General features: G+C 37.5%; 1 protein-coding gene across 8 annotated transcripts in view; it reads right to left on the bottom strand.

The window, feature by feature from the left end:
* The window catches only part of ZC3H6 (zinc finger CCCH-type containing 6), a 72,552-nt gene extending 55,195 nt beyond the window's left edge, over nucleotides 1-17,357 (bottom strand). For all 8 annotated transcript variants that reach the window (XR_014235083.1, XR_014235084.1, XM_082357809.1 and 5 more), the window contains exon 1: nucleotides 16,976-17,357. Coding sequence is in view for 6 of the 8 variants with exons in the window: in XM_082357809.1 (XP_082213935.1) it covers nucleotides 16,976-17,007 (32 nt within the window). In the remaining 2 variants the exon portion in view is untranslated. The remainder of the gene's footprint in view (nucleotides 1-16,975) is intronic.
* Between the last annotated feature and the right edge of the window lie 808 nt (nucleotides 17,358-18,165).

Raw genomic sequence — 18,165 nt, 5'->3', positions numbered from 1 at the left:
CTTTAGGACCCGGTTTAGATGTCCCTTCCTGCAAGATGCCTCCACTGACTACTCAGGATTAGGTGAGCTGCTCCATCCTAAGCACTCCCCTAATAATTCTCATTTCTTTATCTCTGCACTCTACACGTTATGTTTGAATAACTTGCTTATTGGTTGGTGAAAGCGGGGTATGTGACTGTGTCTTTCATAGCTGTATCTCTAACCCCTAGCACGGTGCCTTGCTTTTTACTGAATGACTGAATGTAAAATATCCATAACCCTTGCCATTATAGAACAGGCACATAATATCACCCTGTATTGACTGTGAAGTCAATGTTGTTTTTCTCCAGTTTCCATCATAAAATCAGAGGTCTATGTCTATTTAGGTGGACTTGAAAATTTCATGTGAGGCAGGTTCAGCATACTGGCTGTTTTAATTTAAAAAGTTTTGAGCTTTCATAACACTGTAATACCTATGGCCCAAGAAAAATGAGTGCATATATTCACCCAAGGACAAGTATAAGAAAGTTTTTTAACAGCTTTAGTCATGATGGTAAAAAACTGTAAACAACCCAAATCTCCATGAACAGGTGAATGGATAAATAGTGTTTTATTTATATAATGGAATACTATAAAGCCAAAAAAAAATTAACTACTGTACTGCTACACACAATACGATGAATGTTATAGACATAAGCAAAAGAAGCCAGACACAAGGGACTATTGTCGGACTCCATTTATATGCACTTCAAGAACAGGCAAAACTAATCTATGGTGATGTGAGTTAGAACAGCGATTACCTCTTGGAGGGTTATAGCTGACAAAAAAGGAGTACTAAGAAGCCTCCTAGGATGTTAAAATATTCTCTATAGATGGGTATGGTGATTACTACATATACACGTGTGTAAAAATTCATCAATTCTTAAAAATTCACTTAAGAATTGTGCATTTTTCTGTCTATATGTAAAATCTAAATGCAAACAACAACAAAATCTACAGGTGTTCATCCTTTCTTTTACCACCATTCTCCTCCAGCTTGAGCTCCTTAAAGCATACCTTAAAACCACTAATTCATAATTAGCATTTTTGACTAGAGCTATTTAAATAAAGTACTCAAGCTGAAAATGCTGCACATAATTGTGTTCTGCTTAAATTCTTTACCTGTGACATACGGGAATTTATATTTCTTATTAAACATAAAACACGGAAAGTTTTATAATTTTTCTTTCTTTTCCTTTAGCCTCTTTATCATTTCAACATTCATACAATAACACATTTAAATTTGTAAATTTATGTTTGGTTACAAAAAAAGGAGAGTACGGGCTTCCCTGGTGGCGCAGTGGTTAGGAATCCGCCTGCCAATGCAGGCGACGCGGGTTCGTGCCCCGGTCCGGGAAGATCCCACATGCCGCGGAGCAACTAGGCCCGTGAGCCACAACTACTGAGCCTGCGCGTCTGGAGCCTGTGCTCCGCAACAAGAGAGGCCGCGATAGTGAGAGGCCCGCGCACCGCGACGAAGAGTGGCCCCCACTCGCCGCAAATGGAGAAAGCCCTTGCACAGAAACGAAGACCCAACACAGCCAAAAATAAATAAATTAATTAATTTAAAAAAAAAAAAAAAGAGTAAAAGGAAATGAAGAACAATGATCCACACTTCTATGAGCTGCTTCCAACGCTTTAAAAAATCACCTTTGGGCACATATGGAAAGCATGTGTGGCATAATGGAAAGAGGAGACTTAGGAGGAGGAAACCTGGATTCTAATTCTAGCTCTGTCACCAAAATAAAATAAAGCTTTCTTGATTGAGCACCTACCAATGTATCAGATACTAATCCAGCTCTGTGAAAAATCAAAAATAGAAGAGATAATAGAAGTAATTAAGAGTGCTTGGCATTCTCTAGATTTTGAATTAACACTATTATGAAAGTTGTTGTGGTTACTAAACCCAAGATAATTTTTTTTAATTTAATAAATAAAAAATAAAAGTTCCTAAGTCAACCATATATGGGTGACTTTTTATTAATGTAAAAATAATAGAATGATTATGTCCTTTTTAGAAGGAGTCATATTCATGTCACAGACATGTACATAACTGTCCAGTTAATAAACAAAATTATTTTTAAAAGAATTTCTCTCAGGCAAATCCATAAAGACAGTTAGACTAGAGGGAAGAATGGGGAATGATGGTCAATAGGTACAGAGTTTTTTTTAGGAGTGATGAAAGTGTTCTAAAATTAGATAGTGGTAGCAGTTGCATAACTCTGGAACATCCTAAAAATCAGTGAATTGTATACTTTAAAAGGTGAATTCTATCTCAATAAAGCTGTCATTTTAAAAAATAACAAAATAAAATTTTAAAAGATTTTATCTCTAGATTTGAATATCTAGACTGGAGACAACTAGAGAAAATCATAATACACTGTAGTATAAATTAAAGACTCTGAAACTGGTCAATGCCCTCACTGTTCTTATTCTGAGGTAACTAGTCACTAAATCCTTACAAATTGATATGCCTCAATAGAGAATTCTACTTTCCTCCATTTTGATATTGTTGGCTATTAAAATAAATTAACCTGAACCATTCAGTCTTACCTCCACAGGTAGTGTCTGCTTTTTCTTTATGCTTGCCTAAAGTCTCCTATTACAAGCTACAGATCAGAAACTGAGTCTTCTGGAAGAAACACAAAAGCCTCAATAAAAGACTATACAAGTGCTCCTGATGGATGATATTACAAAGATATTACTCATGAACACAAGCTTCCTGGGATAAGCTGATATGATCACTACAAAAAAGACATTTTTCAGAGTAGACAAGTTTATAGAAGTAGACTGCTCATCCTAAAACCAAGAGAACACAAATTTTCTAGATGCTTGAAAATTATTGCTTGTAGCACTTTTCATGCTTTGTTCTAATTCACCCTGTCATTTCTCCCTTACCATGGATAATGTAGGGGAACTGCTCTGTACCAGCACCCTGGCAGCCCTACATGTCTCCACATAGGCCACACAGGCAAGGCTCAACCACAGGCTGACCTAAACCTTAGCAGACGCCCTGTGGTCCCCCCAAAGTATGGAAAGATAGGTGCTGCTGCAAGGCTATTTCTCACCCACCTCCTTATTTCGTGGGAGGCTGCTATAAGGCAATTTCTCATCCATCTTCCCTGCTTCTGGTGAGGACTCAGATTTTCCACCTTGCCCACTCCTAAGTGTACAGCTGCAGGCTAAAAAAACTGCGTAGCTGCAGTATGGAAACCGTTCCTCAGCAACAAGAGTGCCCTACCACTCACGTTACCTATGATCCTCTGGCCTCTTTGATTTCATTGTTATCCTGTAGGACAAGGGACACGAGAAGCTGACCCCATGCTGATCTTGAATTTGTCGTCTATGTATGAAATAAACTCTCTGAATCTTACAAGCTGAACCTGTAAGCAGGTCTCACAAAAAACTTGCTTGGGTCTAGGATTTGCCCATGCCTACTCTGATTGTTTCCCTCAATCTGTATAGCTTATGTATGATCCTCTTGATTAAGCCTTAACCTAACTCCCTACCTTATACCTCCAAAACTAGGTATTTCCCCTCAAAGAAAACACTGGCTGGCCATAATGGGGTCATGGAAGAGCTACCTAACTTGAGTTTTTGTGCTTTTATGTTTATCCCAAACTGGACCTTGAACATTTACATCCTAGATGGTTTATCACCATTTGTTTCAGAAAAAGTTTGTCTTTACAAATTACCAGTGGTAAAATCTGGATACCTACCAGCCTTCAAATCACTTTTATCCTTATCCTTTACCCAAATACATTCTTATACCCTCTGGAATGTATTGGTATTGGTTTGCAGAAACTCAGCTTATCCCTTTATGACTATCTACAGCCATGGCAATTTTCACTTGGTTTGTTTTACTCCCCAAGCCAGTCTTAGAACTTAGTCAAAGTCTCAACCCAAATACAAATTCCTTCAGGAATGGGATTTTGTACAAATATAGGGGCAAAATTATATATTTTAATTAGCCTAATAGCCTTCATAGTCCTATGACAACCTTTGCAAATTTTGTTTAATTCTATGTGTTATCTGTACCCCAGAGATAACTGAGAATTCCTTTGTTACTTTTGTTACAAGTAATTGCTCTTTTGTTTTTAAAACTATATGTGGCCCTCTAATCTCTATTTCCTGAATCAACAACATGCTTTCTCATATTTACTTCATCAAAACCTAACTTGCATATATAAATAAAAAGTATATATAACAATGTAATAATTAGACATTTTTAGATATTTCCTTCCTATCTCCTTCAGGAGACCATGCTTCTCTGGGAGTGTCTGAAGGGACACTGATCCCCCTAGAGAAAAAAAAACAAAAAAACTGTTACTCCCTTAAAGCTAGAATCCTTAGGGCTCTATCTTCAACTAAGGGGGTCATATAACTTGAAAAATATATCAAAAATGTGTTATTAACATTGACTGAAAGAATAAATAATACTGTAAAGCCCTAAAAGTACAACAAACTAAAGTCATTGATCCAAGTGGTTGTAGGTAACAGCATAGCCCTGGACTTCTTCCTGGCAAGCCAATATACAATATGGCTGATACTTCCTGCTTCTTATGCAATAATTCCATAAGGAAAGTTGACCAATCTATACTCAAACTAAAAGACAACTTGGCTATCAAATGTAGACTCAGCAGGCGCCTTAACATCTGACCTCCTGGTCAAGTGAGGAATCTTTGGTCATCGTTCTCAAGTGCCTTCCAGTTTCTCCTTTTAACAGTCAGGGCTACTCTTACTTTTCTTTCAATGCCTGGTCTCCAGAGTCAGATATGCTACTGCACAGTTGTTATTTCATGAGATGGTACAAAAATTTATTTTTATAACAGAAGGAAAACAAAGGGACTCAGTTAAGCCAAGGCCTTTAATCAGGTTCCTACAAGATAGTAGCGTACATGTTAACTTGCTGTTTATGTGAGTAGGACAAGGGGCGACTGTTAAAACTCTGCAAAGTTCCCAACATGCGCATACAAAAAAAGTGCTGACTGTGTGTCCTTGAGCCTAACGCTTTCATATCCCTCCTCAGACATCGTCATAAAGCAACGCCTGTGCTTTTGTGACAGAAGCAGAAAAAATTCAAAAGGAAGAATTTCTATTTCCCAAATGAACCAATCAGAACTTAATACCTAGAATTCCTCCCAATATGTAATAAACATTTTATATTCCTCTTTATCCCTTCCACTTTCGGCATGGAGAGACACACTGAACTTGTTTCTTAGCCAGCAAGCAGATTAACAGATTAATTTTGCCTTTTTTTTTTAAGGTTCTGATAGAGTTCTATTATTCCTTGGAAGCTATTTATAGACACTTTTATTGAAGAAACTATAAAATATGTAAATAAATCACACTTAAAATTCTAAAGCTTAAAACAATGCTAAGACTAAGATTAGTTTACATAGTGGCATGCCAGAAATCCCTGACTAATTTCTAGATGTAAGCTGCAAATTTGACCCTGAGCTTTAGGAAACAGGATAAGGTATAAGACAACAGTGCTTTTAGGACAAGAACAGATCCGTTGCTCAAGAGAAGCACAATTTTGTTTCTGGGAGTGAGAAGGGAGAGAAATTTCTCCTCTGAGTCCTTATAAAGACAATATTATCAGATACAATGGGCAGTACTTGATACAATGGACACTATCTTCAACAGTGTCCATACAACAGTTTATCACTTACAGCATACCCCAGTTTGAACCAAGGGCATGATGCCAAAGTTCAATTGAGAAGAAGCAATTATATGAGGAAAACAAAGTAATATTGTCCAAGTACACAACTGTCTGTATGTTTGTAAGAATCTTCTGCCCTCCCAGCAAAAAAAAAAAAAAAGTGCCATTCATTCAACATATTTATTCACTACTGTCTAATTGGGGATACGATGGTAAACAAAAAAAGAGAACGGCTTTCTTCTCTCATGAAGTTTTCAATCTAGTGATGGCGGAGACAGAGATCAAAGAATCACACAAATAAATATAAAATAACAACCATATATGAAGGAGGTAAAAGTGCTATGAGTGTACACAATAGGGAAAAATCATCTGTCAGGGAAGTCTGGAAGGCCTTCCCTGAGGAAGTCATGAATGAACTGAGATGATGAGTTAGCCTAGGAGAACAGGGGTAGGGAAGGGCCTCTGGCAGACAGAGAAAATAGGATGAGCAAAATTTCTTTGCATGAGAAGTGAGACAGGAACGGAGACAAGGCCAGTGTCACGGATCACAGAGGAAAGGGGAGAAGCTGGTTCGTAATTATACTGGAGTGATGGGTAGCACTAGATCATGCAGGGCTTTGGGCATGTTTGGAGTTTATCCTAGAGAAATGAAAAAACACTGGAAGTGTTTCCAGGAAAGGAGGCATTGTAATTAGATCTCCATTTTGAAATACAAATTTAATTGAGAGTGAAAAACAGATCTAGAGGAGAGACAAAACAGATACAGGAAAAGCAGGATGCCACTGCAACAATCCAACGTGAGTCCAAAAGAAGAATGGAACAGATATGGAGATGCTGATACTAGATGCACTCCACTCGAATACAGTCACTCTGTTACTGACAGGAATGTTTTTTCTCCAACAGTCTTGAGGCAAAAAAAAAAAAAAAAAAATTAGCTGAAAGTTACTAATATCGAGAAATGAATAGACTATTATCCTTCAGGCAGTCCTCTGTGAATATTACAAACATTCCCATGATTTATACCTTTAAAATGTCACCTCATTATTGCTGAGACCATTCCTTTGAATAGGGTCAAGATTTCCCTTAAAAATAGTAAGGATATGAATGAATAATATGTTAATCTTCTCTATCATAGCAGCACGTAATCCCAATCATTTAAGCCTCAAACTATTCAAAGAAGGCATTATTATAATTATCTGATGCAGTAATGAATGTATCAGTAACATAATAAAGAAACATCTAAATTCAAGCAAAGTAACTTCCTGGAGAACTTCCCAGTATAAATTTGGTGCAGAGTACACCATGAAGTTATTAAATTAAAAACCTTTTGAACAAAGAAAAGGAGTCCTTAGAGGGAGATTTATGCTTTTATTTAAACACATTTTCAGGAAATAACAAAGATTAAAAACAAATGATCTATACATTCAACTAAAGCACTTGGAAATGGGTAAACTGAAAAGAAGAGTGAAAATAATACATGAGGACATAAATCAACAAAATAGAGAAAAACAATAGAGAATACAAATAAAACTAAAGGTTATCTTTTAAAGAAGCATTACAAGTCCCCATTCACTACAGTACCAGGTTGTCTTAGTCCTGCAAGCATTCAAATCTAGATATGAACAAACAGAAAGTGTAAATGATTCCATTTTAGCTGTAATAAGTTAACTTTGTTTCCCCATAAAGGCCAAAATATTGCCTGGAACAGAATCTTTCAAAAGCTTGGGGCCATCAGAGGATTATGGATATATGACTTCAACAAATGATTTAAAAATATTCCTCAGCAGTTTTTCATCTATACTTTTTGTCATCTAATTATTTCACTATTTGTCTATCTTCAATTCCAGCTAATATGTTCATGATAAACTAATATTAATTCTGAAGTAAAATAACACCTCAATCCAAATTTGTAGTGAAAAAATAAAATTATTTTTACATCATCATATAATACGATTGTTAACAATTACTGAGCACTTACTAGGGTGCCAGGCATGTTGGGTCAGTTCATTTTACCCTCATGTTAACTCTATGAAATACAGTTGACCCTTGAACAACATGTGGGTTAGGGGTGCCGACCCTCCACACGTAATTTACAGTCTGCCCTCTATATCAGAGTTCCTCAAAACCATGGTTCCGTATCTGCAGATTCAACCAACCCAGGTTCGTGTAGTACGTAGTCTTTCCTATTGGAAAAAAAAAATCCAAGTGGAAGTGGACCCGCGCAGTTCAAACCAGTGTTGTTCAAGGGTCAAGTGTAACTATTATTATCCCCATTAAACTGGTGAAGAAAGGAGACAAAAAGCTTAACTAACTCTGCTAGTAGATGACAGAGCTAGAACCCAGCCTAGGCCGTCTGATTCCCAGGCCCATCTTTCTTAACCCTGTTGCTATAATAGTCACAACATGTGTTTGGTCTTAGGAAGAAACTGCAAATAGCTAAACCCCTTAATAGTAGCTGATACAGAGATTAAGAACCGTACCAAACGGTGGATAGCACATGAGGGTGTTTACGGTAAAAATTTTTTCAACATTTTTGTATGTTTAAAGTAATAAAATTTGGGGAAAAAGAAACTTCATCAACACAAGATTTGGGTGGTATTTTAAGAGATGATACAGAGAAACTGTTGCGGTCTGGAAGCTGCATTTCTGACATGTAAAGTAAATGTGCTATACTCCAATACAAATTAACTAAAAAAAGAGTAAATGTGAGTTACTTCAATTCCACAGGAGTTATTTTAATGTTTGTCAGGAAACAGAGCCACCAGGCTAGACCAGTTGGACTGATGCTATAGGGTTTTCTTTTTATTGAATAGTATGTTTTTAACTGCTCAAAGGAAAATTTTTTTATTGAACAGATTAAAAAAAAGAGGTAAAAAGTTTTGATCAAATCATGAGAGCTGGAAAATGGGTCTCCCTATTTCATTTCAGGGTTCCAAGCAAGCTGATAAAAAGGGGTGCAGTTCAGGTAACCGCCTACCAAATGAAATTCTCTACATCAAAGTCAGAGAGGGGAAGAAAAGAGAGGAATGTTGGAAGAAACGAAAATTGCTATGTTATTACTAAGGTTTGCCATTCAATTAAAACAAGACAGGGCTAAGAACCAACATCCAGAAAAGAATGTGTAATACTTAATAAGGTAGTTGGCTTTGACCCAAACCAAAATCAAACAGACAAAAAACCTCTCTTATTTAATGAGGACCCAGGGCTCTGGCAAAGTGAGGTCACCTGAACCTGGAAATTAAAGTAGGAGTGTTAAACAAGAAAAGTAACCAACAACAGATTTCTTAAAAGGACTATTTAATGCTTTAAACTTGTGATATGTTAAAACTGAATACTTAAAAAAAATCATAGTAGGGCAGAAGAAGAAAGGTTCTAGAGCCAGAAGGATGTGGGTTCAAATTCTGCTTCTAGGTATATGAGCTTGAACAAATGATCTCAATCTCTAATATTCAGTTTCCTCATCTACAAAATGTAATGAATCAATTTACCAGCACAGAGTTAAGGACTAAGTGAGATAAAGTTAGGTAATTACTTCGCACTGTACCTAGTAGACAGCCCTCAACAAGTTTCCTTTCTTCTTGTGATCTACTCGAAATACATGCATTTGAATAAAATGGGTATGCTAGACTACAGGTACTTCCACAGAAATTGGGAAAGGTTATAAATCCAAGGAGCATGGATTCTAACGGGAAATTTCTCTTATTTTCCTTCAGAGAATAACAATGAAAAGCTATCTGAAACAAGTAGAAGCAGAAAGGAATCTGGGGTAGACTAAGTTTGGAGTCTGTTCCTGAGGGTATTTCTACTTATCCTATCATTAAGCAACACCTAGCAACGACAGTCTGTGTGAAAGCTTCCATATTTCCAAAGTCTCCGGAATGCAGCAAGACACAAGATGGAGTATAATACCTAGTATTCAGAGCGATTATAATGACAATACATATTCATGATGATCCTAAGTAACTAAGAAAAAGCTAAATCAGTAACTGTCTATTTAGTAAGACAGGAAGGCATGCCATGTTTTTTAAGAGTTCCTTCCAAAAAATTCACAAACTTGGTTTCTGATAAAATCTTTGTTAATGCTTAATTCCCAGCCCCCATCCAATGCCAGCCAGAATAGGTACTGTTGTGTATTAATTTATGAAATTAAATTTTTTTAACACATCCTTAAACTTGTATGTTTAACATCATGAAGGAAAACCATATCATTCCTCAAACATCCTTTATGCCATGAGCAGAAACTATAACATAATTAAAACTGAATTAGCTTGCCATAGTTTTGAGACTACATTTTAAAAATTCCTTTTTTTGGCCCTGCCATGTGGCTTGCACGATCTTGGTTCCCCGACAAGGGACTGAACCCAGACCACAGCAGTGAAAGCCCGGAATCCTAACCACTAGGCCACACCCTAAAATTCTTTTTTATATTTCATTCACTATCTTTGCTATCTCACTAAGCTAAAATTAATTTACTTTCATTCCCTTTCAATTTATCCTTTTGATTTAGGTCCTCTGATATTGACCAGAGAAGCTAGAAATACAACAGAAATGAATCTCAGCAAATAAAATACCTTTAGAATTTGAAAGCCAGAAAACAATCTTCTAGGCATCATGATATCAAAACAGAAGTTGAAGAAGTCTTGTTGAATGAATCTATAATGAGCTGGGTAAAACTGCCTGTGACCCAATAATATCAAAGGATACTTGGTATATAAGTGTCCAATACCCCAAATTAACTGATAACCAGATTAACTGTAATATGAGGAACTGGGGCTCCAGGATTTGGGGAGTGTGGTGGGAGTATATATATTTTTTAAATCCAAAATAGGCTTTGCCTGAAGTATCCAACTAAAGTACCTTTCTTCGTTCTGCCTTGGCCTCCTTCAAGTCAGCTCTGGTATCCCTGAATGTGACATGATCAGGGATTGTGTGATCATTAGTTTAGTGTAACAAGGTCATATATTAAAAGGCCATGTCAAGTGAATTTACTGTTAGTATCTGAATATTCATTTTCCAAGTTAAGAAGGTATTTTAGGTACAACTTAGAACTAGAATCTCCTTGTGTGCGTTATATATTGACATTTTATGAATTAGATGAAGTATAAATGTACATTAATGCAAGAGAAAAATGTCACAATTGATTATGAAAGCTATTTTACGTACAAATTAATTTTCAAGTAGTCAAATAGAAAAATAAAGTAATAATACTGCAAGAGTGAGTTAGCTGATGACTTTAGAAAGAATATTATATCCTTTTTGAACTGACAAATAATTATAAAAATTTAAATAAAAAATGCAAAGCAGAATAATAGAAATTATATGCCGTAATTCTAACTTTGTTCAATTATTTGGCATACTAATATTCATAACATTCAACAAAATAACTTCTAAAGACCATGTTTAGTTTTTAATTATTTAATTCCATAAATCTTTCAAGAAAAAAAAATCCCATTTGGGAATTCACATCTTTTGTGGATAAATGAAAAACAGAATGTTAACTTTGCTACCTCAAAACTTCATGAGGAGAAAAAACTTCAGTTATGTGCAACATAATCAATCATGTTTGCCCCAGAGAGTTAAAAAATATATAAAAAAGAAAATGTTAGAGGAAAAAAAAGTTCCCTCAACTTTCTTGAATTCCACTAATCTCAGTTGAAAATGACCCTCCATTCACTATCATGTGCATTACAGTAATCACAGGAGTACCTAACAAGAGGCAGTGCTGAAAATTGTTACTGTAATGTCCTATTTTAAAAATTAGATCACTAAAATTTCTAATAATAAATTGTAATAATTTGAGGGACAATATTTCAGATTTATTCATATATTCCAAAAGTTTAATCTATGGCTTCAGCCCTAGCTTTGGTCAAATATTGGTTTTCACACTTGGACATTTGGCATTCGGAAAAAAAAAAAAAAAAAAAATATATATATATATATATATGTAATATATATAAAGTCAAATATGTAGGTATTTCTAACTTAGATGCGTTATTCTATTTCATTTTCATTTGCTTGCACAAAACATAATTTTAAAACAGACTCCTATGTACTCCAAGGGTGTAGAAAAGAAATCAACCCACAATCTCCTTTATAGGCCAAAGAGTAGAGGTTATAAAGAACTTAACCCCACACACAAGTACTAGTGATCTAACATTTTATTGTCAGCTGCGAGTATTCAAGGAAAATCCAAGCAAAGAGGTAACGGTTCTGAGGCTTCCCCGGTGGCACAGTGGTTGAGAATCTGCCTGCCAATGCAGGGGACACGGGTTCGAGCCTTGGTCTGGGAAGATCCCACATGCCGCGGAGCAACTAGGCCCGTGAGCCACAACTACTGAGCCTGCGCGTCTGGAGCCTGTGCTCCGCAACAAGAGAGGCCGCGACAGTGAGAGGCCCGCGCACTGCGATGAAGAGTGGCCCCCGCTCGCCGCAACTAGAGAAAGCCCACGCACAGAAACGAAGACCCAGCACAGCCAAAAAAAAAAAAAAAAAAAAAAAGAGGTATCGGTTCTTCTGACCTCTTACGAATTTTCAATGAATTCCCTTAATAGTTTGAAACTTGTGTTTTCTATAGTTAAAAATTTGTAGATTTAAGTTAGTTAATTTAATTGATTTCATAATCCCTTTTAAAATAATGTGAAAAAGTAATATTCTTTATAAATTCAATTTTTAATGTTTTAAGATTTAGAAAAACCCTTTGTCATATACGATGAATTTATAATGAACTAGGATGAAATTGCCTGTGATCAAGTAATACCTCAAAAAAACAAAACAAAAAAAACTTTCAAGTGTCCCAAATCCAACCTAGCATCTGATATCAGATTTCCTATCTTTATGACAAAATGGAGGCAACATAAAATGAAGACATTAATATCTGTTCTTTCTATATGGACCAAATGAATTCAAGTACGTTAATTATAAACAGCAACATATGTATATTATTGAATATCATGAGTTCTAAATCTAGGTTATTTTTGTACCACTTTTATAAACAGATTGTTATTTTTATGTGGTTTTATAATTTTAATGATAATTAACTTAGGACACCTTAAAAACTCGTTTTACATGACTAAATTGGCATTCTGATATGTATATATACATTCTCATGTGATGAAGATGTCTATTCTACCATAAAAGTGTGGGTTCTGGAGTCAGATTATTTGAGTTCCCACTGATTTACTCTGTGAATTTGAGAAATTTACCAATCTCTTGTTTACTGGAGTCAATGCCTTCCCTCACTAGGCAATTAGTTAATTTATTCATTCTTCCAGTTTCATTGAGATATAATTGACATACAGCACTGTGTAAGTTTAAGGTGTACAGCATAATGATTTGACTGGTTGTTTGTAAAACCAGACATTGTGTAGGACAGTAAAGTGAACTCTGATGTAAGAAAAGGCATCTGCAACTTTTCAAATGAAAATTATTGACTTCTTAAAGTAGGAAGGGAGATTGGAAGTGATCTAGTTCAACCACCTTATTTCACAAATAAGAAAAATAATCATGAAAAAGAAGAGAGCATTAACCAAGCTAGAGGAAAAAAAAACTAGGATCAGAACCAAGGTTTCATTCAGAAAACGGAGCTCTCTTAAATATACCACATTTCAATCTCAAACAATTCAAGAAGTAAAGGCTAGAACTTACTGGATTACCTCCCCATGCAAACTTAATGAAGAGTTAAAAATAACACTGCAGGTAGGAGTTTGCATTCTGGATTCTTACCTAGGCTCTATCTGTGGGATCTCAGAGAAATTACTGAACATTGCAATACTATATTACCTCATGGAATTAATGTGCGAGCCAAAGGAAAGCCCTGTTACAAATGGAAAGTGTAATCATCTTCTTCACCCTCACCTCTTCATACTCTCCGGTGTAAGGTTTCAATCGCTATGTGGGGGAGGGAAAGGAAGGGGAAATATAAACTACTACAATTCTGACTAGCTGGAGTTTTGGTGATCTCGGTTTACATGAGGAAGGAAAGCGGGGAGAGGAGGGAAAAAAGGGGAAGGTTGTTCATCGTGGGCAAAGAATAACTTCCTCCCAAAGGAAAGTATTACCCATACCTCCTATCAATTAGACTCTGAGAATCACAAGCTCTCATACTGATCATGTTAAAATTATCCTATTCCCCAGTGTAGGCCCTTAAAACTTTTTACCTTTAGCATATTTCAAAAAATGTAACAATTACTTGGGCATATATTTATCTTTCCTTCTCAACTGTAGATGTGTCCAGAACAGGGCCTCATAGTATTTAGCCTTTAAGAGTTATCTGTGAGTTGTTTTAATTAGGTCAACATCCAGCTGAAATATAAAGCTAGGTGGCTGGAGCTGTGCCTAAGAGAACTGGATGAAAGGGAAGAACTGAATGCAAATAGAGACAAGAACTTTATCTCCCTTTGACTTGCTCCAACTCCTTCTCCATCTCTATTAATTAATTCTAAAGATCTATGCAGAAGTCCTCTTCTAACAGTCTACGTAGTCACAAGTTCATTTATAGGTATTTTTATATTAATAACACTTTATAAAAATACAGTGTTTTCACTCCAGGCATGAAAATATTTAAAGGAAAGTACAAATGGGTATTTTTTTTTAAAGTTAACTCATTTGGCAAACAAATCTTATGCAATATGTTCACCATATAAAACATGTACAAGAAAACACTTTTTTAAAAGAAAAAATTGTGCATTCTGTGAATTTCCATTTATATGTAGAATCTAATTCTCATGTAAACCATCATAGTAATATTTTAATTTGTATAATTATACCAGTTGTAAATAAAAATCATAGATTTAACTTTTTTCCTGCACTCACGCAATATCTTAATTTTCAAAAATGACAAAAAAAGAATATCCCTGAGACAATGCCAAGCTCCAAATACCAGAATTCATATATCTTCTCCATCTAATTCATGGAAACTTTTATTACAGTATAAAATAACTATAATATGAAAGCACAGAATATTTTGGGACTCCATAGATTAGGCCATTTTTTCCCAAATTTCTTAAGAATTACCCAGGGAGCCCATTAAAAATACAGATTACCACAATCCTCCCCTAGAGATTTCCCCCCCCCCCCTAGAGATTTTGATTCAGTTGCTCTGGACAGGACAAAAATCTTTATTCCTCAAAGTGATTCTGATGATTAGCTAATATTGATCTAGTATAGTGGTTCTCAATTTGATACATGTTAGAATTACCTGAGGAGCTTTAAAAAATCTTAAAGCTCAGACCAATGGAAACGATTTCAACATTTTTTAAAAAGCTCCCCAGAGAAGGTTGAGAACCACTGATCCTGTAGAACTCGAAAAATTCTTATACAACCCTCTTAATTAAGAAACTAAGCCTGCTCAAGTTCACAAAGCTAAGTGGTAGCAAAGTTGGAGCTAGAACCACTTCTCCTGAATCCTAGTTCACTTTGTTTTTAGATATAGTTGTTTTGTTTTTCATGTAGGTTGACTAAAAAAGGTGTGAAAAAGATAAACCTTCTTGCCTCAGAATAATACTGCCACTTAACAAATGGATAAATTAAAACAGAGCTAATCTTTTTGCTTCAGAAATCACTAGAAAATATTGTTTTCTTAATCCTAAAACAAAAAAAGACTAAATACACTACTGCTTAATCCCTACTTCCTACCACCAAGCTGGTTATATATCTTACAAAGAATTATTTAAAATTTTATTTTTAATTTCTAATTCAGTGTTTTAAAATTTCAAATTCTTTTTAAAGTTTGGCATCACAGTTCCTTACTAGAAAATTAATTCGATATCTGAATTTGGCAACATGGTTGCTTCCTTATGTACAATACATAATTCTACATATTGACGTTGCTCTGTGAACTAACAGAGGAGAACAGATTTCCTTCTTTCACACAAAAGAATGAATTTTAGGTTGCATTAGCAAAACCCCATCACTGGTTTGTCCGCAGATAGAGTGGGAAACTTCGCAGGTTATTAGTTAACCCATTCCAAGAATTTTCTCATTTTAATAACAGGATAATGTAAAATAATCATGAAAAATGTGTCAAGTGCAAGCGTACGTACCCATAATTTTTTTTAAGAGCATTTTTGACTTTCTAAAAATTACGACACGTTTAATTAACTTGCCTTCTGGCCATCTACATTTATTATTACGGTACCAAGATTGTTAAAATAACATTTTTATCCCTCTCAAAGTTGCCAGATATTTCGATATTTCAAATTTCAGTAATGTTTGTGATTTCTGCTTTTGGATTTAAAAAAAAAAAAAAAAAGTGTTTGGTATACTTTACCAAAACAGGTCACATTACTCCACAGGTAAAACTTCAGCAATTTGTATACAGCCTAGAGTACAATGTATACTTTTGATTAATGCTATTCACAAGGGAGTAACTGCCGGGTTCTGGATCTTTTAAATTTTCTAAATAAGAATCAGATGTAATGGATTTTGTTCCAGCAATTTTAATGAATGAAAGCCCACCCTTTCTTTTTTAACGGTTAAGATGGATATCAATATGAATTCAAAACCTAACCTTAACTTAAGGAGGCTACTTGCGCTATTTAAAATAGTAAATATCCGCAAACCGTTAAACGGAACGAAGAATGGGCCTCTTAAGCCATAGTAAAGATAAAAAAATCAGAATCTCAGTTAAATGTTCAAATGATACATCACAGTATTTAGAAAATCGGGCTAGACTGGACGATCCATGGAGTTTTTACTTTAGGAGAGATCTGTGCTACACTCAGGTTTGCAAAGTCTCTATTTTGTGTTAACATTTGAAACTTGCCATTTCAAATTGCGAGGGGTAAGCCTGTACAGATACACGGCCTTTAGGAGCTGCTTAAAATTTTCCTAGAAAAAGACCAAAAAACCACACATGTTTATTTTTAGGAGTGTACTAGGGTAGTAGTCAAATAAATCACCAGTTATTGACAATTCTTGGCGGGTCCTCGTCGGACGGGGACGCCGGGCCCCGCACCGGGAACCGCTTCCTCCGAGCGCGGGCTGGACCGCAGCCCCGAGCCGGCGCGCGGGAACCGCCCGGCGCCGCCGAGCCCGCCCGGGGGCGGGGGGCTCGCACGTGCGGCCGGGGGCGGGGCCGGCCGGGAAGGACCCCGCGCGGGGAGGCGGGCGCGGCCGGGCCGACCTCCCCGCGGCCGCGGGCCCCGGGCTCTCCATCCGGGCGCACGTCATGGGACGGATGGAGCCACACAGAGACGTCTAAGTCATGCAGGAGGCGCGCGGCCCCGGCCCGCTCCCGCCGCCCCAGACCCCTCCTCTCAGCCGACAGAAAGACAGACAAGAAGGGTTCCCGACCTGTCGTGCCCTGCATGTTCAGAGTCTGTCATGTTTGGTCAAGAACGGGGCGGGGCTGGAGGGCAGGTCTGCGAGGCCGGCGGCGGCGGGGCGCGGGGAGGATCCCTGCGCCGCCTGCGGGTACCTGCTCCCGGCCGCCGCCGGGAGGTGACGAAGTGGTAAAAACTCACGGTTACTAGTGAGCGACACAGACACAGACTTTCCAGTCTATTAACAACCACGCCACAGAGGTGGGGCTCTAACTGCAAACACTGGGCCACGGCCCCGCGCTGCCGGCGCTGCCGCTTTAGTCTCTATTCGCCGCCGGTGGCTGAGGCTTGGGAGCGGGCGGGCGGCGCGCAGCGACGCGGGGATTTGGACAGTGGCCGTAACGGTGATTTCTCCTCACCAACATGGCGGCACCCGCGACAGGCGACTCGGTAAAATGGCGCCTGCCGCAACACCTAGCCCGGGACTAAAGGGCAGGAGAGATTCCTCCGCGTGCCGCGGCCCTTGCCCAGCCCGCCGGGGCCGAGCGCGCCGCCCATTGGAGGAGACGCCCCGTCAATCACCTCCGGGGGCGAGCTCTCACGCTTCCCCTGCGAAGCGGCGGAGGAGGCAGTCTCTGATGGCGGTGCCGGGCGGCGCCCGGAGTAGTTCAGGGAGGGGGTGGCGTCCCGTGGGACCTGCAGTCCTTCCGCGCCTCCAGAGCTGGTCCGCGGCGGTCCGCGGTTTTCCCTGCAAGACGCCGCCTCCCAGTGATGGGGAGTTTCAGACGTGCCCTAACAAACGGGCCCTTAAAGCCATGAGCGGGTGTGAGCCCGGGTGGGGTAATAACTCGCGGCTGCTGAGTCGTCATTTATTCTTTTTTTTGAGTCGTCATTAAAAAAAAAAAAAAAAAAAAAACCTTGGTTGCTTAAATAATGGGGAAATGTACTTTCTCGTTCAAGGTTGTAGCGAATGTCTCTTTTTGTAATGTTTAATACTCAGAATCACGTTGTGAGGAAAACTTGGCATGTAACTTTTTCTGATATTTAATACTAAATTTACCTACCCGGTTATTAGTTAATAATGACAAAAATCGTTAAAAGAATCATATAGGTTTTGAATTATTTCATAAAAACGTTGATATATGCAAAATACATACGAATATTTTATAAATAAAAACAACTAGCTATTACATTTCTTTACACTTATGAATGTGATCTTTA

This window comes from Balaenoptera borealis (assembly GCF_965194805.1).
Source record: "Balaenoptera borealis genome assembly, chromosome: 15".
NCBI lineage: Eukaryota > Metazoa > Chordata > Mammalia > Artiodactyla > Balaenopteridae > Balaenoptera > Balaenoptera borealis.
The sequence above is the reverse complement of the archived record's forward strand: the minus strand, read 5'-3'. Positions and strand labels throughout refer to the sequence as shown.